At 50.9% G+C, this 23,241-nt stretch overlaps 1 protein-coding gene across 2 annotated transcripts in view; it reads right to left on the reverse strand.

Moving 5' to 3' along the window:
* Positions 1-23,241, reverse strand: part of MDGA1 (MAM domain containing glycosylphosphatidylinositol anchor 1) — a gene marked incomplete at its 5' end in the record, with an annotated part of 53,553 nt that overhangs the window by 4,413 nt on the left and 25,899 nt on the right. The window contains 13 exons of one of the 2 annotated variants that reach the window (XM_079713270.1): positions 1,675-1,809; positions 2,166-2,318; positions 3,316-3,339; positions 3,583-3,760; positions 4,596-4,747; positions 6,380-6,664; positions 7,503-7,799; positions 10,670-10,999; positions 12,903-13,172; positions 13,414-13,546; positions 14,314-14,510; positions 15,609-15,783; positions 19,713-19,852. In XM_079713270.1, the coding sequence (XP_079569396.1) occupies positions 1,675-1,809; positions 2,166-2,318; positions 3,316-3,339; positions 3,583-3,760; positions 4,596-4,747; positions 6,380-6,664; positions 7,503-7,799; positions 10,670-10,999; positions 12,903-13,172; positions 13,414-13,546; positions 14,314-14,510; positions 15,609-15,783; positions 19,713-19,852 (2,469 nt within the window). The remainder of the gene's footprint in view (positions 1-1,674; positions 1,810-2,165; positions 2,319-3,315; positions 3,340-3,582; positions 3,761-4,595; positions 4,748-6,379; positions 6,665-7,502; positions 7,800-10,669; positions 11,000-12,902; positions 13,173-13,413; positions 13,547-14,313; positions 14,511-15,608; positions 15,784-19,712; positions 19,853-23,241) is intronic. The other variant, XM_079713271.1, reaches the window with a different exon arrangement.

The raw sequence follows: 23,241 nt of genomic DNA on the forward strand, positions 1-23,241 counted from the left end.
GGAGCACAGATGGCTCCCTCAGGGCTTTTTCTGCTCCCAGGCACCTGGGCATCCCAGCTCTTAAGGCTTGATCTCCCAGGGCCCTACTGTGTCCAACATGCTCTTCTTGCCAGCTGGGTCTCCCGTGCCCCTCCTGAGCTGAGGATAAAATGACCAACTGTCCTGGTTTGCCTGGGATGTGGGACTTCTAGTGTTAAAAGTGGGAAAGGCTGGGGCAAACCAGGATTGGTTTGAAGTGGTTACTCTAGCTGTGCAGGGAGGTCCTGGTCACCCTCACCCCCACCTACCCCACAGGAAGCTTCTCACGAAGTCCAGACCCAGTCATGGGTGAATTGGATTGTGTGGATGGCCCGGGGGACCCCAGTGGATGCAGAAGGTTCCATCCCACCTCATTCTAGTTCATCAGTTCAGCCCGACCCATCACTCTAGCTGTGGACACTTCACAATGAGCCTTTAGGTCCACACTTGCTTAAAGTCACTTTCTCTACCATGCAGCTGAGGAAAACAATGAAGTTTTCTATGGTCTGTTAAGGCCTGATCATCAAGATGCACAGTTTAGAGGGAAAAGCAAGGCACAGAACAGTGTGTGTAAAATGGAGGGAAACAGAATATATGTGTACTGGCTTCTACATGCTTAAAGCATTTCTGGAAGTTTGCCCCAAAATCTAATACACTGATTGCCTCCGGGAAGGGACTCTAGGTGGCAGGAGGACTGGGATGGGAGAGGGACTCTCCTTATGCAACCCTTTTGTACCTTCTGACCTGTGCAAAATACATTACCTTTCCCATAAATATGTAAACAAACAAATAAATAAAATTAAAATTGTCATTTCCTCAGCAGAGTCTTCCATAACCAGCCCCCAGAGTCAAGTCAACTATTCCTTTTATCAGCTGTCTTGGCCTCTGTCCTTCTGCTGCAGACACACATCACAGTGGTCACCAAATCCTATCTGGTGCAATTAATTATTTAACGTCTGTCTCTCCCACTTGACTGTAGGTGCCAAGAGGATGAGAGATTTGTCCATCCTGTTCACTGCAGCACTAGATGCCTGGCACAGAGCAGGAGCTCTGGAAATGATGGCTGAACTGATGAGTTCATTGGCTAATGTGGCACTCCTACCAGTGCCATCTCTTCCCAAAGGGCACTCCTTAGGTTCATGGTCATGCTTAGGAAGTGGTATTTCCCCTCACTGCTCACAGAGCAGCTCCCTTCCAACCCTGCGTTTAGGGCTTGGAGAATCAGACAGACTTGGGTTGCAGTGTGATCTTGGGCAAATGCTTAACCTCTCCGGTCTATATGGTAACACCTCCCACACGTGGTGGTTGTGAGGGTTAATAAGACCACAGATGCATCCCTAACCCAGGATGTCACCTGGCACCTGGCAGGCACTCAATACATGCAACCTCTTAGCTGATTTCTCCATCCCCTCCAAGACTCATCCTGGTGGATCCATTTTCTTTGCAGACTCAGAAAGCCTTGATCATCTCAAAACCACAGACAAGCTGGCTCTGGACTTCCCCTTTGCCCAGATTCTGCTCATATTCCCCACAGGGATCTGTGATTCAGCCAACTTGGGATGCCCAGGCCTTACCCGGGCCAGTCCCCAGCTTCCTGTGGACACCCCTCCCTGCCCCAGCACACACTCGTGCAGCTTACCTGGTCCCTCGACTCACCGATATGCTTCCCGTACATGTGGTAGAAGAAGGAGACGCAGTAGAACTTGGCGCTGGCGTTGTACAGGGGACTCACCAACCTCGCACGGTCCCCCAACTCCCGGGGCCTTGATGTCTCAATGAACATGTAGTAGCCTGCAGGGAAGGGGGAGATGTGCCAACAGTCTCCCCCTCAGCCCCCCAGGCCTCTTTCCATCTGATTCCTTTTTGGCCTTAGTATCAGCTGCCTGAATCCCAGGTGCCTCACCCCACCCCACCCAGTCCTCCCTGCCTCACGGCACAACACAGGAGTCTGAGCCAGCAATTGTGAGTTCTTAGCTCTGCTGCAGTTTCTCTTCTTCCCAATCCTCTAGCAGCTCAGAGCTGTTTCTCTCCTCTCAGACCAGGGCTCCCTGAGGCTGCGGCTGTGTCTCCCCTCAGACCGGGGCTCCCCAGGGCTAGACTCCTCCCTGAAGCTGTTCTCCAATCCTAGCAGCAGGCCATGTCCTCACCCTCAGGGGTGCCACTTATGTCCGTGGGGGGACCAGTGTTGGGGGAGCGCTTGGGGTTCTGGGTGAGGGCATTCTGCCGGGTCCAGTCAAAGTTGTCTGTCAGGTCCTGGGTGTAGCTGCAGATCTTCTCATCCTCGAAGTGGCAGGTGTTGTCTGTATTCAGGGCAGAGTTGGGAGGGAATGAGACAAAGAGAGTCAGCCTCCTCAAGTCCCCTGGTCCAGCTTTGCCTTCCTGGTCACCCCTGAGACAGCTCCCAAGCATCCAAGCGGCAGGCCCAGGATCCCAGGGCTTCAGAAACCAGGCAATGGAACCCCTGACAAATTTATTCCCGGAACAGGACCTCTTAATCTTTTTTGTGCCACAAACCCTTCTGGTGTCTAGTGAAGTTAAGAATCTCATCTCAGAATAATTATTTAGGTGTATAAAATGAAAAACACAGGGTTACAAAGGAAATCAATTATATTGAAATACAGTTGTCAAAATATTTAAAAAATAAATTTGTGATATAATAGTAAGTGGGCTTCTCTATTATCTAATTAAATCACAGGATCCAGTGTTAGGTCTAACTATTGTAGTTTGAAATACTAATAAATGGAAATGATATTTAGAGATGGCTGCAAAAACTTTTAGGTGATGTGAAAACATTGGATTTCCACTGATGACAGAGTCACAGGTAGTGATTATACCACATTCCTACATTCATCATTGAAGATGTTAAATTTCTAGAAGTTAGGGAAAATAAAGAAGTAATTGTATGCCCTTCCAGGGTCCAGTTTCATGGACCCTCCTCATCCTTTGTAGGGGTGGTCCATGGATCTCAGATTAAGGACCTCTGCCCCAGGGAACAGAGAATGTGGACTAGCCTGGTCTTTCCATTTTTCTTTTGGGGACAGTGAATGGTGCTGAGTGAGGACAAAAGGCCCTGAGTTAGAGAGATGTCCTCCTGACTCCACCCTCACTTCAAGCCTTTAAGCCCCAGAATAAATCCTAGATGCAAATATCTCCAAGCCCAGCCTTGCTCCCTTCTGCTTTTTCTGCCAACTTCTGGCCTCCACACTATTTTCTCTCTGGGTTATCTCTTGGGGTCCCTCCCACCAGGGGAGCCTTTGTATCCCTAAAGGGAAGGGGAGGTGGGTAGGGGTTTCTCACCTGACAGATTGGGAGAGTTGATGGCTGAGAAAGCAAGCAGGAAAACCAAGTCAGAACCAAGGTGTGGGGCTGTGCAGAGGGTGCCTGGGCTTAGGAACACGGTCCCCAGAGTAAGCCTGGGGGCCAGAGGCTCCTGGCCTGCAGTGACAGAGTAGGACACTGCACATTGGAGAACCCCAAGCTCAGGAACTACGTGGGGAATATGGAGGGGTCCCCTGGGCATGAGATGGGCCCACCTATCCCACCACCACAGCCACCACCACCTACGCTCTGTGTAGTGGATGATGCGGGAGGCCGTATCTCCAGCCCCGAAAGTGGTGTAGGGCGTGAGGCGGACCTCGTAGCTGTGGGGCACTCGGAGGTCGGTCAGGATGTACTCCAGCAGCTGCCCCTTCTCCACACGCCGCACCGGGATGGCCTTCACCATGGCGTTTTGCTGATTCAACTGTAGATACAGGGAGTTCCCAGATGCCCGACACCCTCCACCTAAGCACCAGCCCAGGCCCTGGTGTGACTTTGGGGGCCAGTGCAGGGGAGCAGAAAGAGCAAAGGACTAGGAAGCCAGGCCCTCAGTTTCGTCATCTGTAAGATAGAGCAATCACCCCTTCCATGCCCACCTCCCAGGGCGGTCTTAATAATAAGTGATAGTAACACATATTGAAAAATTAATGTGCTAGACACTGTTTTAAATGCTTTGCAATTATTAACTCATTTAATCCTCAAAATAATGATCCTATCAGTTGGAATAGTATAATTACCCCCATTTTACAGATGAAGAAACTGAGGCCAAACAGATGTAGCTTGCCCAAGTTAATACAGAACTGAATTTTAGCTTAGGCAGTCTGCCTCAGAGTCACACTCTTACCCTCCACCCAACTACCCCTTAGTCTGGGCAGAACCACATGCAATTAGACTGGACTCAAGACTCGTATAGTGATTCTGGCCTTGTGTCCTAGAGACCCTGTAGATGAGACTTAAGCTCATGCTTTAAGCTTATGATATAAGAGTAGATTCTCTGTTTTGTGAGCAAGACTCGCTTTGCCCCCCTTCCCCCACATGAACCCAGCAGACCCCTGCCTAATTCTCAGGGCTGTGCCCAGAGCATGGGTTCAAAGGGGACAGGTCCCTAGAGCCTCCCAGCTTCTGTGTCCAGAACACTTTTTCCCTGGCTCTGAAGAGTTATCTATAAGAGGGTCAATGTGTCTCCAACCCCTTCCCCCTGGCTTGATGAGCATTCCCAGGGCCAGCCTGCACCTGAGCCCCTGCCCCCCTTGGCCCACCTGGCGGACACTGAGTCTGTAGTTGAGCAAAGGGTCAACAGCGTCAGGTTCCCTCTGGGTCCACTGCAGCACGTAGGAGTAATTCTTGGACAGCTTGTGGCTGCGGGTGGGGTTGGGGGTGTCGAAGTAAAACTCCGGGCTGTAGGCTTTGGCTGAGAGGGCCGGGAGGGGGGCATGGGGCCATGAGGGGCAGGGGATGAGGAGAGACAGAGAGAGGAGGTGCGGGAGAGGGCGACAGAAGAGGATGCGTGGTACAGAGAGAGGGTGGGGGGGAGACAAAAGGAAGGAATATTGTGAGGAGAGGAGATGGTAGGAGAAGAGGAGATTGGGGAGAATGAGGGGTAGGCGGGAAGGTGGGAGATGGAGGAAAGGGAGATTGGGAATCCAGGAGGTGGTGTTGGTGAGAAGGGAGTGGAAAGGCCAAGGAAAGGACGGAAACGAGAAATGTGGGAAGACACAGAGAAGGGATATTAGAGAAGACACAGGGGAAGAGAATTGGATAGAAGACACCAAGAAGGATCAAGGATTTTGAGGTAGAAGGGAAGAGAGATAGAGAGCGGCCAAAAAGTGGGGAGACAGGGAAAGTATGGGAGAACAGGGGAGGGGGAAGGAGGTGGGAAATGTCACAGGGGCCTCTGGCTGGCAGGGCTGGGTGGGGTGGGGAGGGGCTGGGTAGGTGGCCAGTGACCTGTGGCCCTAGCCCCCCACTGTTGAGTGAGGAGATCCAAATAAGAGCTAAAGGGGCACCCAGTCAGTCGGAGGCTGTTGGGAGAGCGGGGGCGCAGTAAAATGGGGGACAGGCACACCTGGGGCTCTCCTCTGGGGTGCTGCTTCTGACAGGGTACCGGCTCTCCCCAAGGGAGGAAGAGAAGGGAGTGGGTCCGGCCTTTCCCCTCCACTCTCACCACGACCTTCCCTCCTTTCTAACCCACCCACGCCCATCTGCAGCCCCAAAATGCCCACCTGAATGACATGAAGAGATGGGGCTGAAAGGGATTTCTGGGCACCGAGGGGCCTGAACCTCTAGAGTGACAGCTCAGGAAATGTGTGCTGGCTGGTCCAGCGCCACCCACGACGTTCCAGAGAAGCTGTTGAGGCGCTTCTTCCCTCCTCTAACCTACAGCTCAGGCCCCTCACATTGGGCCCGCAGTCAGGAAGAGATTTCCTATCTGCAGCCTCTAGGGCCAAGGACGAAGGAGGAGGGGCTTGAGAAGTGATGGCTGAGATGCGGCAGTGCCCAGGGCTTGAGCAGGTCAGTCTAAACCTGATGTGGACAGGGCTGGAGGGAAAGCGATGCCTGCTACTCAAACAGGTGGAAGCAGAGAGCTGTAAGGGGTGGAGCCTATGCCTCACGTAGGCGGGGCGTAAGCCAGGTGTGAATGAGCCTTTAAAGGCAAGGGCCCACACCTGGTGTTCCTGGAGCTAGAGGGGCGAAGTCTAGGCTTGGTGAAGGGAGCGGGCCTGTCAGATGCCAGGAGCCGGGCAAGATAAAACAGGCGAGGCTTAGGCCAAGTCGAGGCGGGCCTCGAAAGGGGAAGGCCTAGACCTAGAGTGGGCAAGTGGCGGGTTCAGGGCTGTGAGAGGAGGTCCTGGTTATATCCGGGAGGCCTGCGCGGGATCTGTACCTGGCATGGGCGGGTCCTGGAAAGGCAGGGCCCTAAACCGGGCGCAGGTAGGCCGGAAAGGGCGGGGCCCCAGGCCGAGCCTGGGCAGGGCTGGGGTTGGGGCGGAGCCTGGCCCCAGGTGGGCGGGGTTGGCTGGGGCGGGGCAGTCGGGACACTCACCCGAGACCTGGAAGAGGCAGGCAGCCCAGCCCACGTCGTTGGAGACGCTGCACTCGTAGCTGCCGCTGCTGTCGCGGGTGACGGCGTCGAGGCGCAGCTCAGAGTGGTCGGGGGCCTCGGCGGCGACGGGGACGGCAGGCGGCAGAGGCAGCAGTTGCCCTTTGAAGCGCCACACAGCCGAGGAGATGCGCTGGGGGCTGCCTCGAAGCAGCGAGCAGCGCAGCAGCACTGGCCGGCCCAGTGCCTGGCGCACGTCCTGGGAGCTGGGCTCCACCTCCGGCGGGACTGGGGGCGGGGGCGGCGGTCAGCGGGGCCTCTTCCCACCGAGTGGGGTCTGAGGAGCGGCCCCATGGGGAGGCGACGTACTCGCCCCTACTCCCGCCACCCCTCCCCCCACCCCCCAGCATCCTGGAAGGGTCTCAGGGCGGATACACACTCACAACATACAAAATAGCCACACTCGTACCTCTCCGACCTGCAGATACCTACTCCTTCCCGGCCAAAACCTCCAGCCGAGCTTCCCAGACTGGGCCTCTATTCATACCTCAAATGGTCCCCTCACCCTCCGTGTAATGAAAAACAGCATAACGTCGGGATTTACAGCATGATCTCCGGAGCTAGATAGCTTAGGTTCAAACCCCAGCTCTGCCTCTAACTAGCTGTGAGATCTTAGGCAAGTTACTTAACATCTGTGTGACTCGGTTTCCCTATTTGTAAAAATGGGTGAATAACAGAATCTATACATAGGGCTGTGGAGGGCTAGATGAGTTAGGGCATTAAAACACTCAGTGCTTGGCACGTGGTAAGTTAACTCTCGTCATTATACTATCAGAGGCAGCGTGTTCCCTTGAAGGTTCCTTCCTCCTTCAAACTCCCAGTTTCACTTGGCAAAATCAGTTATTTCTTTGCTCACTGGGTCCCTGGGAATGAAGATGGAGTAGAAGTGTGGCAAGGGTCATGGACCTCCATGTCTTAGAGCACGGGGGTCAAGGAGGGTTTAGGGGTATCAGCAGAGGGGTTTGGTTGGACCAGGGTGGGTGAAGGGGTGAAGAGGGGGCAGGCCTGACTGTAAACCGGGAGGGACAGCTCTGGACGGTAGTCTGGGTGGGGCGGTGGGACTCACACTGCACGTTCAGCTGCACCTGGGCCTCGCGGGGGCGCACGTTGAAGCCATTATAGCGAGCCGTCTGGCAGCGGTAGGTCCCACTCATGTCGCGGCTCACGCGCTCCAGCCGCAGCTTCCCGTCCGAGGTCTCCTCGAGGGGCAGCCCCGAGGGCAGCAACGCAGCGTCCTTGTCCACACGGGACCAAAGCACAGGCGGCCGCGGCTTGCCCCGCACCTCACACTGCAGCTCGGCGGGCGAGCCCTCGCGCACGGTCACCACGGCCCTGCCCTTGGGCACGCTAATGGTGGGAGGCACTGAGGGGCAGGGAAGAGGTAGGAGCGGGGTTAGAGCTTCCCCTCACCACCCTGGCCTCTGCTCTGGGGCTCCTGCTTCCCTCCCACTAAGTGCGAGCCTCCTTTCCCATCCCCGATGTTCCACAGATCCTGCAGTATCTTCAAAGCAGAACTCCCCTCCCCAAATCCTCTCCACCTCCTGGGTCTCTACCTCAAGGTCTCCCAACTCAGAAAGAGAGTTGAAGTCGTCCAGGCCAATTCTTTCTATCCCCTTATCCCCAATATTACTAAGTTTGGGGGATTCCACCTTTTATTTATTTATTTGGGGGGGTTCCACTTTTTAAATAGTTCTGCTAAATATCTTCTCCCTCAATCCCCTCCTTCCTGCCTACTGGCCCTGCTCTAGTGAAAGCCTCCATCTTCTCTTTCTGGAGTGTTATCACAGGTTGGTAGTCTGTCCCCCAACATCCTTACCCTTTCTTCAAAAGTGAAAGAATATCTGGGCTTTAGCAGGACACACAGCCAGAATAAAGACTGTATTTCCCAGCCTGCCTTATGGCTAGCTGTGGTCACGTGACTAAATCCTGGCCAAGATGGTGTGAGTCTTTAAAGGGAGAGGCAGTGCCTCTCTTCCTCCCTGCAGGCTGGAATGCAGACTGATGGCTGCAGCTGGCACTGCCATCATGGACGAGGGGGCACATGCTAAAGATAACAGAAAAGCAAGACAAGATGGAGCCTGGGGCTCTGAGGATTTGGTCGAGCAGAGCCACTATTCCAGCCTGGACTGCTCACTTGTACATAAAGAAGAAATACACATCTAGCTCATTTAAAGGCACCATTATTTAGGTTTTTTTCTGTTATTCACAGCCAAACCTAATCTAACCCAACACATTGCCCAAATTAAGGGTCTTTTAAAGACTTCCATGGGTCCCATCCCATATCACATCAAACAAATTAAATGTCTACATTAAATATAAATCGTAAATAACTCTACAAGGCAAGCTGAAGTCCAGTTATGTAGTTAGCATAATTTATACTCTGTAAACATTTATACATTTATTGGCTTTAATTCTGCAGTTTTCCCTTTGTATTTTGGAGCCAGTTAATTTATTTTTCCAATTCTAAACCATCTCCACAGGTCCTTAAAAAGCTTCTATGTCCTAGGCATCAAGCTGACGAGTGAAATGAAGGAAATGGCCCTGTACCCCATTGATTTCCCTGTTTCTAAAACACCCCAGCTCCCAACCCTTCTTTGCCCCCACAAGATAAAGGGCTGTCCCCCCATTTTGAGGCCATACTGCCCTCAGGTTAAAGCTCAAACTCCTTGGCTCTTCTAACAAGGCCCTTGTGCTCTGGCCTCTGTCAACCCCCAGCCTCATCTTCCTTTCCCATCCTGTGTTCCAGCTGTGGGATCCACTTGTAAGGGACATACTTCCTGAACACAGCAAGTCTCATATGCCTTGGGGGCTCCCTGTCCCTCCTCTCATGGGCTTGAGCATGGGCAAATGCACACATGGAAAATGGCTCCTCTAAGAAGCCTTACCTGACAACCCCGGGCAGCCTGGTACTCCCCTTGTGCCCCTAGATGCTCTGCAGACCCCACCTTTAGCTCCTGAGTCTTATCTAAGGTTTGTCTTTCCTTTTCCTCCACCTTGCCTGACCCTTCTGCAACAGGTCTATCTCTCTGTCTAGGCAGTGAGCTCTGATGATGGGGCTGTGGCATTCGTGTCTGAGCCCCTAGCTCCTCACCCCAGACATGGCTCTGTGATTTGCAAAATGGATTTGTGGAATCTGTGGAGGCCTAGTCCACTCCCAAAACCCAGCTCAAGTCTGTCTCCTTCTGGAAGCCTTTCCTGACACCTCCAGCTACACCTGGCCTCTCCCTGTTCAGATGTCAGGATGGGAAGAGCTTCCAAGGCCATCTGGTTCAATGTCTCATAGAGGAGAGACTGAGGCCCAGAGAGTTGAAGAGGCTTAGCCAAAGTCAGCCAGCAACTCAGTGCAAGATACTGGGGGCTGGAGATGAGATTCCAGAGACCTTCTCCAAAGTCACTCCGTCCAAACTCTTGTAATTTTCAAAGTGTAAACCCTTCAGGGGTGGCTGAGAGCAGGTTCTGAAGTCTGGTTGCCTGGGTTTGAATCCCAGCTCCACCACTTATTGATGTGTAACCTTAGGTAAGATTCTTAAACTCTCTGAGCCTAAGTTTCCTCATCTCTAAAAACTGAAGATGAACCATCTACCCCATAAAGTAAATCATGAAGGCGAATGAGATAAATATAAAATCATCAGAACACATAGTAAACACTCAGTAAATGTTGGCCATTATTTCATTATCGTTATTTATTATTATTGGAATAAAGACCCAAATCCTCTGCAAAATCTGGCCCCTGCCAACCTCTCCACTCTCATCTCACTCTATTCTCCCAGCCACACTCTCCTTCTTTCAGTGCGCCAAATGCTCCATGTACTTTCCTGCCTCGGTGCCTTTGCACATGCTGATTCCTTGGCCTGCTTTTCTCTTCCACCCTCCCTTTGCTCTCCTTTGCCTACTAAAATCCTGCCCCTCCCTCAGATCTCAGATCAAACCTGCTATCTTAGGAAACTCTTTCCTGACTCTCATGAATCACAGTTTGCAGTGATACATTTATTTGTGGGATGATCTGAAAAACATTTGCTACTAAGTTCAATGTGGCCTGTTTTGCCCACCACTATACTCCAGTGCCTAGCATAATGCCTGGCATATAACAGGTGTTTAATAAGTGCATATGACATGAACAAATGGTATCCTCCTCACTGTAGCCTCCCTTTCCCAGGCTGCTGCCCCCACCTCCCCTCTGTAGGTCTCTCCAGCCCCCTCATACCTCCCTGTTGCCCCCCTCCAGCTGCCCACCTGTCTCAGAGGAGATGTTGACCTCGACGCTCAGGTCGGGCACAGGTGCTCCCGGGAAGGAAGCCACACACATATAGGTGCCATAGTCGCTGAAGTGTAGGTCAATGAGCTCTAGGCTGCTGGTGACAGCGGGCAACTCAGGGTCATTGCGAGTCACCAGCAGCCTCTTGGACATGCGCGCTGGCTTGCCATTCTTGAACCACTGGTAGGTCACCTTCTCCTGGGGCACTGCATCCACATGGCATGACAGCTTCAGGTCCTGGCCCAGCTGTATGTTCTCGCTCTCTTTGATCACATCTGGGGTGATCTGGAATGTGGCATTCTTCATGGCTATGGGTGGATGGGGAGGGAAAAGTGGCTGGAGCTGGCCCAAAGCCAGGGTTCCCTGTCTCACCACCCCCATCCAGATGCAGCTTCTACCCTCCAACTGGCCTTCCTGGAGTTTGGGGGCTACGATCCCACTCCCAGGAGAAACCATCACTTTTTTTGCTTGGAAATTGTTCTCCTCTCTCAGATGTGTTTCCAAAAGTTAAAAAAAAAAAAAAGCTCGCTGTAGTAAAGTGGGTTTAGGAATCAATACAGCCACTGTTGACCAAACATACAATATGAGAGGCCCTGTTCTAAGCACTGTATGTGGGTTTCCTCGTTTAGCCCATCCCACAGTCTTTGAGGGAGGCATTTTATTTTCCCTATTTTATAAAGGAGGGAAATGAGGCTCAGACAGTTTAATTCACTTGCTCAAAGAAGTATTGGTAAATAGCCAATCTTGAATTCACACTCAGAGCCTGTGCTCTTAACTACTATGCTGCTTTATTTTTATTGTTGTTTTAAACCCAGAATATACAAAATACAAATTTTGGAAAGAGGCACCAGAATGTAATACTGGTTCTATCTAGCGAATGGGACTGAGGGAAATTGAGGGGAAATTTTTAACTTGCCCTTTTGCGCTGTTTAGCTCTTTGCAACAAGTTTGTGTCATAAAAAAAAAAAAAGACCAATACAATCATTTTACATGCAATTACATAAAAATATAGAGTTTAGAAAGAAAATGGTCTGGCCTCCTTTAAAAATCTAAAAATTGTTTTATGTATGCCAAGAGTTAGACAGAATTCTTAATATTAGGTGCTCATTGGAAAGGACTCTGGTACAACAGCCATAAATCAGGACTGGGCTGAGTGAAGCGGGCTGTATGTCACCTCGAGAGGTGACCACAAGTATTTGATGAAAATGGCAATCTTATCAACCCAGGTTTTAAAGGGCATATGGATCAGGTGGGGAAGAACAATCTTCTGATGGGAAAAGTACCATCAAAGGAAACAGTAGTCATTAGATAACCACAGTTTGACTATTATCTTTCTCACTACTTAATCATAATTAAGTAAAAAGTCATAGAGAGCTAGCTTCTCTTGGTGAGGAGAGTCAGGGAGAGACTGGTCAGTGACAGATGAACAAAGAAGAGTGTTCATCAGAAGATGCTCAATTGAATTTAACAGAAACTGTATCTTACTTTCAAGTACTAAAGAGCTGGAAACAAGCCTGGATCTTTAAAAAAAAATTTTTTTAATAAATTTTAAAACAACCACCTAAAGCTGCACAAGCAGAAGAATTTAAAGTTTCCTCCTTAAAGCAGAGTAGTAAAATCAAGATCTTACCGAGCAGCTAATGATAATTAGTGAGGCTGAAGTTTAGTTAGGAAAGTATTTGTACTTCTTTTATATTGTTCTCCAAGTTTTAATCATTTTTACATTTAGTAATTATCTTTATACTCACTGAAATGCTTTGCTAATAAAGATTTACATATGAGGTATGTGGAAATGTGTGTTATTTTCACTTTAATTCTATTAATCATGTAGAAACCATTGTACAGGGAGAAAGTCAGGGACTTTCTCTGAGAGTCTGAAATGTCCACATTTAGCTTTTTGCAGCCTCAGTTTCCCAATCTAAAAAAATCTAGGTAATCAACACCAGCCCTTCCTACTTCTTGGGTTGTTGAGGTTATATTTGAAAATGTATTGATTGTAAACTGTAAATAAAACTTTATGCAAATTTTAGTCCTGCCATCTGCTGGCAGACACCTGAATTGCAGGGAAATCAAAGTGCCTGGAACCTGCCTTCTCAGCCTACCTCCCCTACCAAGGAGAAGCAGACAGGCCCCTCTCCCATTTCAGTTCCCAAGGTACAGGGACCCTGTCTGCTTCCCCAAGTTTCCTTCCACCCCTCCGGAGCCACGTACATCGCACCAGGAGGTTGACAGTCTTCTTGGCAGGGTTGCCCACATTGTTGGTGGCTGTGCAGTTGTAGTAGCCAGAGTCTCGGGCCTGCACTGAAGGGATGCTGATGGTGCCACCCTGGGCCAGGGCACCCAGGGGCAGCGGACCTGGTCCATGGGACCACTGCAGCTGGGGCAGGGGATCACCGCCTGTCAGCAGACACTGTACCGTCACATTCTCCCCAGGGTTCACCACCAGAGTTTCATTCACAGACAGCTTCAGGGCTGGTGGTGCTAGGAGGACAAGAATGGAGTCTTAGGGGACCGTGAGGCAGGGCCGGATGTGGGGGAGGAGAATCAGGGAGGGAATGGGGGCCGGGGAAGGCCTGCAGGGGGAGAAGGGAAGGAGCAGGCAGGAGGGAGGAGGGGAAACACTCGTGGTGATGTGCTTGGAGTCTTGCATGGGGTGGGCACCACCTCCTGGTTGAGGACTCAGCCCAGGTGGGCAAGGGGATGGGCGGGGAAGTGCCTGTACCCGTGGTGTTGGTGAGCCGGAAGGTGACGGCCTTGTCCGGGATGCCACACACGTTGCGTACAGACACCTGGCAGGTGTAGCTGGCATAGTCCTGGGGCCGCAGGTTCTTCAGCTTCAGGACCTTGGTCTCCCCCTGGGCAGTGACCACTGGGGTGAGGGGCCTGCTTGGGTCTCACACACATTCACCAAGCACCAGAGGCTAAAGCAAATTCCTATTCAGGACTGAGCCTGGGGTGGATGGCACACTCCCCATACCCTGGGCTTCCATGGGTCTGAGGGTGTCCTGGTACACACTGGTCAGGACCGGGCCTCAGTTTCCCCATTCTAGGAAATGGAAGGGTAAGGAGGGAATCCTGCTCTGTCTTACAACCCATACAAATATAGGGCTGGCCCTACAGGCCATGGCTACATGTGGAGTTCTGACAGCCACCTAGGAAAGCTGCCTCTGAAAACTCTCTCTTGCAGGATGGCTTCATCACCATCTCCTAGGACTGCAGGAGAGCCATGGGAAGTGACTCATCTTTCTACCCCAACTCCTGCTGTTCCTGCCCGTGCGTTCCAAAGACCCTGCCAGCCAGCAACAGGCAGGGATGACTTGTCTGCCCCAGGAGGTGCCTTTCCTAACTGGCAAAGTTCTTAGAGGACATGTTGCCTTGAGGACTCTCCTGTCCTCACCACTGCTCCCTGACCTTTCTGTCTCGATTTTGTCTGCCCCAGGTGGTCTGAAGCCCAATCAGAATGCTTGCTTCTGATGTCAGAACAAACTTGTTGGAGTCAGGGCAGTCCCTGGAGCTCCAGATGGTGAGGCTTCAGCCCCCCGGCCCCCTCCCTTGTGGGGTACAGCAGGAAGAATGTGGGGTGAGCCATGAGGAGACCAAGCCAGCTGCCGCCCATCCTGACCTGGGTGTAGAGGGGCTCGTAGATGTCGACCCCATTGTCCTGGCTGTGAGACAAGGTGTCCGAGCCCCGCTTCCAGATGAAGCGGGCAGGTGGGTTGGAGTTGACCGTACAGCGCAGGAACACCGTCTTCTCCTGGTAGAAGTTGCCCCGAACATCGCTCACTGTCTGGTGTACTGTCAGCACTGGCTCGTCCAGGTCTGCAAGGGCACAGCCCCAGTGGAGTCAGATGCCTGACCCCCTAGGTGGAGGGCTTGGGCTCCTGGCAGCTCTCAGGGAAAGTTAAGCTACCCTCATGGGATGCTTCCAGAGAGCCAGATGCTCTCCCAGCCCTGCAAGCTTGAGCAACCTGTCAGAGGCAGGGGACTGGATGTGTTGGCTTCTCAGCAGTCCCTCCCCAGGGACCTGCATTGGCAGGGGAGGGGGAGGGCGGGGGGATGTGTGTGTCTATCTTCACCCTCCTATCATGGGATGGAGGAAGCAGCTGCACACTGGAAATCAGGCCATGCTTGCCAGACCCTTCCAGCTGCAATAACTTGAGAAACGACCCTCAGCCCCAGGGTTTGTCAGGCCCCTGGGTAGCTGAAGGGGGACAGAAGAGAGGGCCTGGGGTTCCACCACTCTATCAGGTCCCACTTGGGGCAGGGAGTGTATTTAATGGATAGGTTCATTGTAGATATTAAGATGGTGGCAGACAGACCTTAGGGCCTGGCCCCACAGCTTCTGGGTACCTAGGTCAGCCTGGATGGCACAGAGGCGGATGTCAAGAAGGGAGATAGCCTCTGGGTGGTCAAGGGAATATCCATGGAGGGCAGGCAGGGACTGAGGGCTTCCCATTCAACCTGCAGCAAGGACTGAGGGGTGCCTGGTCCTGCAGGTGTTGGGGTAGGGAAGTTTCAGAGCTGCCCTGGGACAAAAGCAGAGACATGAGGTACTGTGGGAAGGACACTGGACCATAATGAGAAGAGACCTATGCAGTGAGCAAGTCACAAGCCTTTGGTCTCAGCTTCTTCATCTGTAGAATGGGTATAATCCAACCTGTCCTGCCCTCCCTGACCACTTTGCAGGGATGCTGCAAGGTTCATATGGGATTAAAGATAGAAATGGGTGAATGGTATAAGGTAGTGCACATCAAAGGAACATCAGGGATGCCCTTCTCTATCCCGGAAAAGAGAAAGTCTCTACAGTTTTCTCCACGGAGGTGCCACTTCTCCACCCTTCTCCCCACTCCTCCTTCCCAGCCTGAGCCCCCAGAAGCAGGGCCCTGGCTTGGGTACTAAGAGGCAGACCCGACTCACACTGCACGTCCACCCGGATGGACTTGATGGCAGGCACGCCCACGCCGTTCTCAGCCTTGCAGTAGTAGCGGCCTCCCTGCGTGCGCGCGATGCGCTCGATGCGCAGTGTCTCATTGAACACCGATGTCTCCTGGAACTTGTCCGACGCACTGCCCGCAGTCTTGGTCCAACGCACCTGGGCCAGCCAGGCAGGGCAGAGTCAGACCGCACAGAGGGGGAGGGGGAGGGGGAGGGGGCTCCGGAGGGGGCTCCCCGCCCACCCCCATACTTTTCCACGAGTGCACATAAGGCATAACAGCCTGTGAAACTAACCCAAACAGCCTCATGGGAATGCACACTGGAGGTAGGACCTCTCAGTGAAGAGCCTGGGGAATCTGGGGTCAGGTGGAGGAGGCTTTTAAAAAGGCAGTATGTGCACTTGTTAACATCATGGATTTGCGGGCAAGTTACCCAACCTCTCCTGCCTTCCTTTCCGCATGTGTAAAATGGAAATATTACTCCCTTCCTAGGCTTACTGAGAAGACTAAATGAGTATATAATTCATTCCTGGAAGAGTAAGAATTTGATTAAATTTTTGTTATTCCACTTATTAGCTTAGTGGCCTTGGGTAGGTTACTCATCTCCTAGCTTCAGATTTCTCATCTGTGAAAGAGGTCTACGTGATAGCCAGCCTCCACCATGGCCCCCCGTGGTCCCCACCTCCTGGTATTCACACCTTTCTGTACTTTCCTCCCATTTTGTACCAGGGATGGTCTGTGTGACCAACAGAATTTGGCAGGAGAGATGGTGTGTCACTGCTGTTCTCATCTCCTCACCACCCTCAACTCTACCCTCATGGACCCAGGGGTTATAAAACTTGGGGAAGGCTACATGCAGTTTCAGGACGTTCAGACGTAGATCAGAGGGTGCTTTGGAAAAAGAATAAGACCATGAAAATGTTTTTGCTTTTTGTACTTGACATTTTGCAGTCTTACCATGATTTATCTAGATGAGGTTTGTTTACAAATGCTTAGGACTTGGTTTATCCATCTGAGAGTTCATACCATTCTTCAATTCTACAAAATTCTCAGGCTTTATCTCTTTAAATATTGCCTCTTCTAAGTTTTCTCTAGTCCTCCTAGAATGCCTAAATTTGTTACAGCTTCTCATTCTATCCTCCATGTCTCCCAACTTCCTTTTCACATTTTCCATCCTTTTGTCCTCTCCAGACTGCATTGTAGCTGATTTCCTTGGATCTATTATCCAATTCACCAGTTTCTTCTTTAGCTACTTCTATGGTATTGAGGCCAAATTGTTCTAAAGACTATATTATTTTTTATTTCTAGGATTTCTATTTGCTTTTTTCCATATCTTAACTGATCAGGTTTTATAATCTCCTGTCTTATAGATTCTATTCCTTCCATTATCTCTTTAAACATTTTAAACACATTTATTTTAAAGATCCTTTCATATTGCTCTATTATCTCTGTTTTCTCAGATGTGAATTGTTCAATTATTTGGGTCTATGGACTGGCTCTCCTGGCACTGTATTTTTAGATATGCTTTAAAATTTCACCCCATGGGCTTGTATTCAGTAGGAATTATCTTCCTCAGAACTCCCACTTGGGCACTGACAGGCCTGTCTGTGGTGTAGCTTTATGGTTGCCTATGCCCAAGATATATGCATTCACAGGTTTCAACCAGTTTGGGTTTTCTTCGGCCATGCCCTGTGGCATGTGGGATCTTAGTTCCCTGACCAGGGATCGAACCCATACCTGCTGCACTGGAAGCACAGAGTCTTAACCACTGGACCATCAGGGAAGTCCCAGTTTTTATATTAGTTTCTCAGCTTAAGGTCTCCTCACCACTTGGATAGTGTAAGACACAGACTGGATTAGGGTTATTCCCTCATAGGTGACTCTGTTTGCACCCACACCCTGAAGCAGAAAGTCTGCTCCCTGCTGTGACTCTGGGCTATGGGGCAGAGATCTTCTGGTCCCCATTCATAGGTGGTATCACTCTTATCAAGCTTCCAGCTTTAGGTAAGAAGTGCAGTTCTAGCTCCAGTCATAGATGGGCCTGTGGCCTCAGCTCATACCCCCCATGTGTGTATTAATACTACTACCCCTGATGTGAGTATGCAGTTAAGTCCCTCCAAGTACCAGTTTCTTCAGCTTTTGCTCACTACCATCACTATAGATTTCTTCTTCATTTTAACCATAGAGAGTCCCTCTCTCTTGCTATTAGTTTGGAGTAGGGAATTCCATGCCCACTCATTCCTCCATCTGACAACAAAGTGGGCTATGAGATGATACTTGCTTCACCCCTAGACTGGATGCTACATGACAACAGGAACTGCAGCTGTATCCTCAGGACCCATCACAGTACTTGGCACATAGCAGGTGCTCAATAAATATTTATTGTAATGAAATGAGCAAAAAGGCACTAGAAGGCATTTCAGGACAGGTAAAGAGCAGTGGCTAAAGCAAGAATGGACAGGGTGTATTTGGACAAGTTCACTGAAGACAGGGTGTGAGGAGGATGGCCGTGGGAGATCAGACAGGACAGGCAGGTGGGGGCTGGATTGTGGGGGTTCTTTTGTTCCACCCCTATGAGGCTGAACTGGGTCTGGTAGGTAATGTGGAACCATCAAAGGTTTCTGAGCAGGGGAGTGATATAATGTAGCAGGTCTAAGGATGATGATTCTGGGAGCAGGGTGCAGGAATGGATTTGAGGGGGAGATGTAGGAGAATGGGAGGCCAATTAGAGTCTACTGCAGTGGTCCAAGGGACGAGACTAAAGGTCTGACCTCAAGGGGTAATGAGGAATAGAAGGACACCCATGCAAGAGGCGTAAAAAGAAAGGCCTCAGAGCCTGGCTAGGTGTGGGGAATGATATGTGGCTGAGTCAAATATGAGCCCAAGGGTTTGAGCCTAGGTAGCAGGAAGAATAATGAAACTACAAATGGAAATAGAAAATGGGTGCATGGACTCACAGCCACAGCCACAAACGACTCCTACATGTGATGCACAAGGGGACACACACAGATGGCCAGTGCAGCCTGAGGGAGAGGTGGCCCAGCTGCCTCCCTGGCTTTAGGGAGCATCATCCCTAAAGTTACACCTATGCAAACACCAACCTGAAGACTGGCAGCACTGTTTTCACTTCCAAAAAACAACCGTTAAGAAGGAGGAAGCAGTGGTGATCGCTTCAGTTTGAAAAAGTCTTTAGGAGTTTTCTCGTCCATCTGCTTGTCTCAAGACCAAACCTACTAAAGCTGTCCCTGTTCCCAAATTTGTCCCCCCAAAAAAGGATTTTGCAATCACTGTGCTTCCTAGGATCCAATCAAAACCTTTTCTGCTGCTTTTAAAGGTCACGCAGCTCGCCAGCAAATTTTACCCATCCCTCCAGCCCACCCTCCTGCCTCCTCCTGTCAGCTCTCAGTGATAACCAGCCAATACTTCCTGCCTGAACCAAACACTTAGTCTGGGACAAAATTCACCCAGATTTTCCAGATACTCATCTTCTGTTACTTTCTAATAGCTTTGAGTCTCTTAATGTCAAAAGTGTGGGGCTTGCCTACTGGAAGCCTCCTAAAGTAGGAGGAAGTGTACCAAGCTACAGAGAACGCTGGTTGTGGATTCGAATTCTGCTCCCACCCTCACAAGAGCTGAGGACCTTGGGAGTTTACCCAACCTCTCTGAACCTCGATTTCCTCAGCTTAAATGGAGGCCCTGATGCCTTCCTCACAGCATGGTTGCGAGGTTCCAAAGAGAAAATACTGGAGAAAGTAACGAGCATAGTGCTTGGCACATGGTCTGCCTTCAAACAGTGGTTGAAGGTATATATCTGAGAGAGCGTCTGCTCAACAGATACAGGGAATGGAGTGGAACTGAAAAACTGACATTCAGTTTTTGCCCTCAGTCATCAATATTTCCAGGTGAATAAGCCCACAGCCTCATAGCCCTTCCCCACAGTTTATTTTCCAGCTATTTCCCCAGCCCCAGGCTCCTGTCTTCTGCTGACTTGCTGCTGTCTGTCTCTAGTCACAGCTCCCACTGCCTCTTCTGATCCCAGAGCGGGGTGGGTCAGGAGGGGTCTGCTCAAGCCAGGCCAAGGGCTTACCTGGGGCCGAGGGTGCCCGGTGACAAGGCACTGCAGCACCAAGGTGTCCCCCTCCCGGATGGTGTAGACGCGCTCACTGATGTTGTCCTCTTTCACCACACACGCCTGGCCCGCATGCACGATCTGAGCCTGGGCTGGAGCTGGCGGGAGACGGGGAGGTTTAGACAGGAGGCCCCGAGGCCAGAGGGGTTCTAAGGCTCCCTCCTGCATGTGTCAAGGGGAGGGGTCAGCCCAGACTTCTCCATGACATCCCTCAGAGGCCTGATCCCATCGAGCTCAGGAAAGAATCCTCCTAGGGCCCCGGGCCAGACCAGAAGGGCCAGGGACTCAGGACAGGGGCAATTCCTCCCCATCCCACGGCCCTTGCAAGAGATCTGTGCTCTTCAATGAGCTGAGGACTGTGAGGGGGCTTTGTAATCTGTACAGAGTGATTATCACCCAGTGAGCGTCGTGTCTTAGCAGCCCCCTGTCGTGCAGGCTGCTGGTGCTCTGCCCAGCTCCCTGTATCTGGCAGGTGCCTCCATTCCCAACTGCTGCGTTAGCTGCTAGGCACGCAGAGCTCACCTGCCCCAGGGAATTGCCCTCCACCAGTGGGAGCTGCCTGGACCAGACACGCCTAGGAGGTCATCCCTTCCCCAATACATACACACCCCAATGACTGGTGGACATGATGCAAAAGCCCAGCCACCTTGCCTCAAGCTGGTGTGACCGCGGTTCTGTTCATGCTCCAGAGGCCCCCTACCCCACCCCAGGGAACAGGCTGAGACTAAGTCAACTAAACCACATTTTCACCTGGCTGTTTCCCTTGTCCCCTTTCAGTTGGTCCTTAGAGCACTTTCTCAGCAAATCACTTGCCTGAACTCACTGCCACCAACCATCCGAGGCTCAACCTTCAGCGAACCTAACTAAGATAGCCCCCAGCCCCACGGACTGCACGTTCCACTCACCCAAACGCCTGTTACTTTTCCCTCATTGCTCTCTGAACCTATGCCAGCCTCCTCTCCAAGGGAGAGAAGTTCTCACCGGGGGCCTGGAAGCTCTCACAAGACTTTGGATCCTCCCTAACCTCTCTCACAGTGGCCAGGGCTGGGATCTGGCCAGGGCTGGGGGACCCAAAGGGAAAATGATTGAACCAGAAAAGTTCATAGCCCTCCTTCAGTGTCTTAGCCCCACTGTCCTGAAGGCAAACCAGCCCCCAGCCCACCAGTACTTGGGCTCTGGGAAGGAGGGCAAGGCCCGCAATTTCAAACCTGTCTGCTCACATATGAGGGTGGAGGGAGTGGAGGCAGGAGAGCTAATCCAGGGCATGAGGGACACAAGGGGGTGAAAACTGAGTCCTTGCCCTAAAGAGGTACAGGGAGGTGAGATAAAACCTGTTCATAAAATGTGTAATTTCCTCCGGGAAGCATTCCATGATTGACCTACATCCTCCCCTCCTTCTGTATCCATCACTTTTCCAGTGCAACAACAAAGCATCAGTCTGCGTGTCTACCAAATTCAGCATTCTTATCTTTCTACCTACCAGACCATGAACTTCACACCTTGGTATCCCCAGCGCAAAGCCTTGAATATAGCAGGTACTCAGTGAACACTGAATGAATGAATTTATAGGAATATGCCATGGTGAAGCTGCTAAGCATTGTAAGAAAGGTAAAGAGGAGGTGAGAGGAGAAAGACATCACTGTCTGCTGGAGAAAGAATCACAGAAGGCTCTATGGAAGAGGCAACTTTTGAACCAGCCCTCAGAAAACAGGGGGGCTTCCTGCAGGTTGACAGGGCAGTCTTATATTCCATATTACCCGGGGTAAAACACTAGTGATCTTTGGACCTTCATTTTCTCATCTCTAAGATGGAGAGAATGCTACCAACCCTGAGAACTCACAAGGGTGGATGTGATCATCACACAGGATAAATGAGAAGTGCTTAGCAAACTCTGATGTGTTCTACTGTTGCCACAAATAGCACCTTAACAGAGTCTTTCCAACCAACACTGATGGGACAGTCATGAACTCATTTCAGAGGTGGGTCCACAGAGGCAGCCCGGCCACACATCAAGAAGTTTGTGGGGCAGCCATCTGGGGGTGATGTAAGGCTGTGTTTAACCATGAGAGTCTGCAAACAGCAGCAAGTTCTGCAAACAGTGGCAGCTGCTACCAATCCAGAGTCTGAGTGTCCAGTCTGGCTGCCATGGTCAGGAGACAAGCTGTGTGACCTTGGGCAAGTCAAACCTCATGGGCCTCAGTTTCCCCACCTATAGGAGGGGAGTGTATTAGATGACTTCTGAGGTCTTTTTTCAACTCATATTTTCTATGAATTTTATAAACAGCATGTGGTCCCTGTATAAGATGCACCCTGGAATCTAGGGAATGGGTCTGAAACTATCACCCCCTGCAATGAAAATGCTTTGGAAAAGATAGCCATCTGTGGCCAAGGTCCTCAGGAAACAAGCCACCAATGTGTGATGTGTGTGCCAGTCGTTGATAAGCCCAGAAGGCTGCATGGATGTCTGCAAGAGGCCTGGGGTGCCTCTCAACAAGGAAGACGTTGATTTAACAGGCTCCAAAGGAAGATAAGCTGTAATCTTGGACACTGTGGCTTGCCCGTAGCCAGGCAGTGTTGTAATGATAGACACTTTGGTGACTGATAAGGAATACTGAAAAAGAGCTGGAGAGCTGGACTTTCTCAGGGCCTGGCCAGCCCAAGCCAGAAAAGATGGGGCCTGGCCAGCAGACACAAAGCCTCTGGCCACCTGACAGGTACTCTTCCTCACTGGACATTGGGCTATGAGCTGGCATCATGGGTGATGACATCATTAAGATTATCTAACGTCCTTTAATGACATTAACTCCTAAGACTATCCAACTCTAAAATAGTAGAACCACTTTGGAAGAGATTTTGGCAGCACCTACTCAGGCTAAACAAGTGTACACCCCATGATGCAGGAATTCCACTCCTGGGTATGTACCCAATAGAAATTAGTGCTATGACAACCAAACAATAGGTCCAAGAATATTCATAGCAGCTTTATTCATTATAGCTAAAAACAAGAAACAACCCACATATCCATCAAGAACAGCAAGGATGAATAAATTCTGGCATATTCCTACAATGGAATACTACACAGAAGTGAAAAAAAGAACTACAGGGGCTTCCCTGGTGGCGCAGTGGTTGAGAGTCCGCCTGCCGATGCAGGGGGCACGGGTTCGTGCCCCGGTCCGGGAAGATCCCACATACCGCACAGAGGCTGGGTCCATGAGCCATGGCCGCTGAGCCTGCGCATCTGGAGCCTGTGCTCTGCAACGGGAGAGGCCACAACAGTGAGAGGCCCGCGTACCGCAAAAAAAAAAAAAAAAAAAAAAAAAAAAAGAACTACAGATAGACACAACAACCCTTTTGAATCTCACAGCACAATTTGAGTGAAAGAGCTCAGACATAAAAGAGGAAATAGTGTATGATTTCATAGATTTGAAATTCAAGACTGGAAAAACCAACCTTATAGTAACAGAGATCTAAACAGTGGTTGCCCTTG

The sequence above is a fragment of the Hyperoodon ampullatus genome, assembly GCF_949752795.1.
Source record: "Hyperoodon ampullatus genome assembly, chromosome: 10".
NCBI classification, from domain to species: Eukaryota; Metazoa; Chordata; class Mammalia; order Artiodactyla; family Ziphiidae; genus Hyperoodon; species Hyperoodon ampullatus.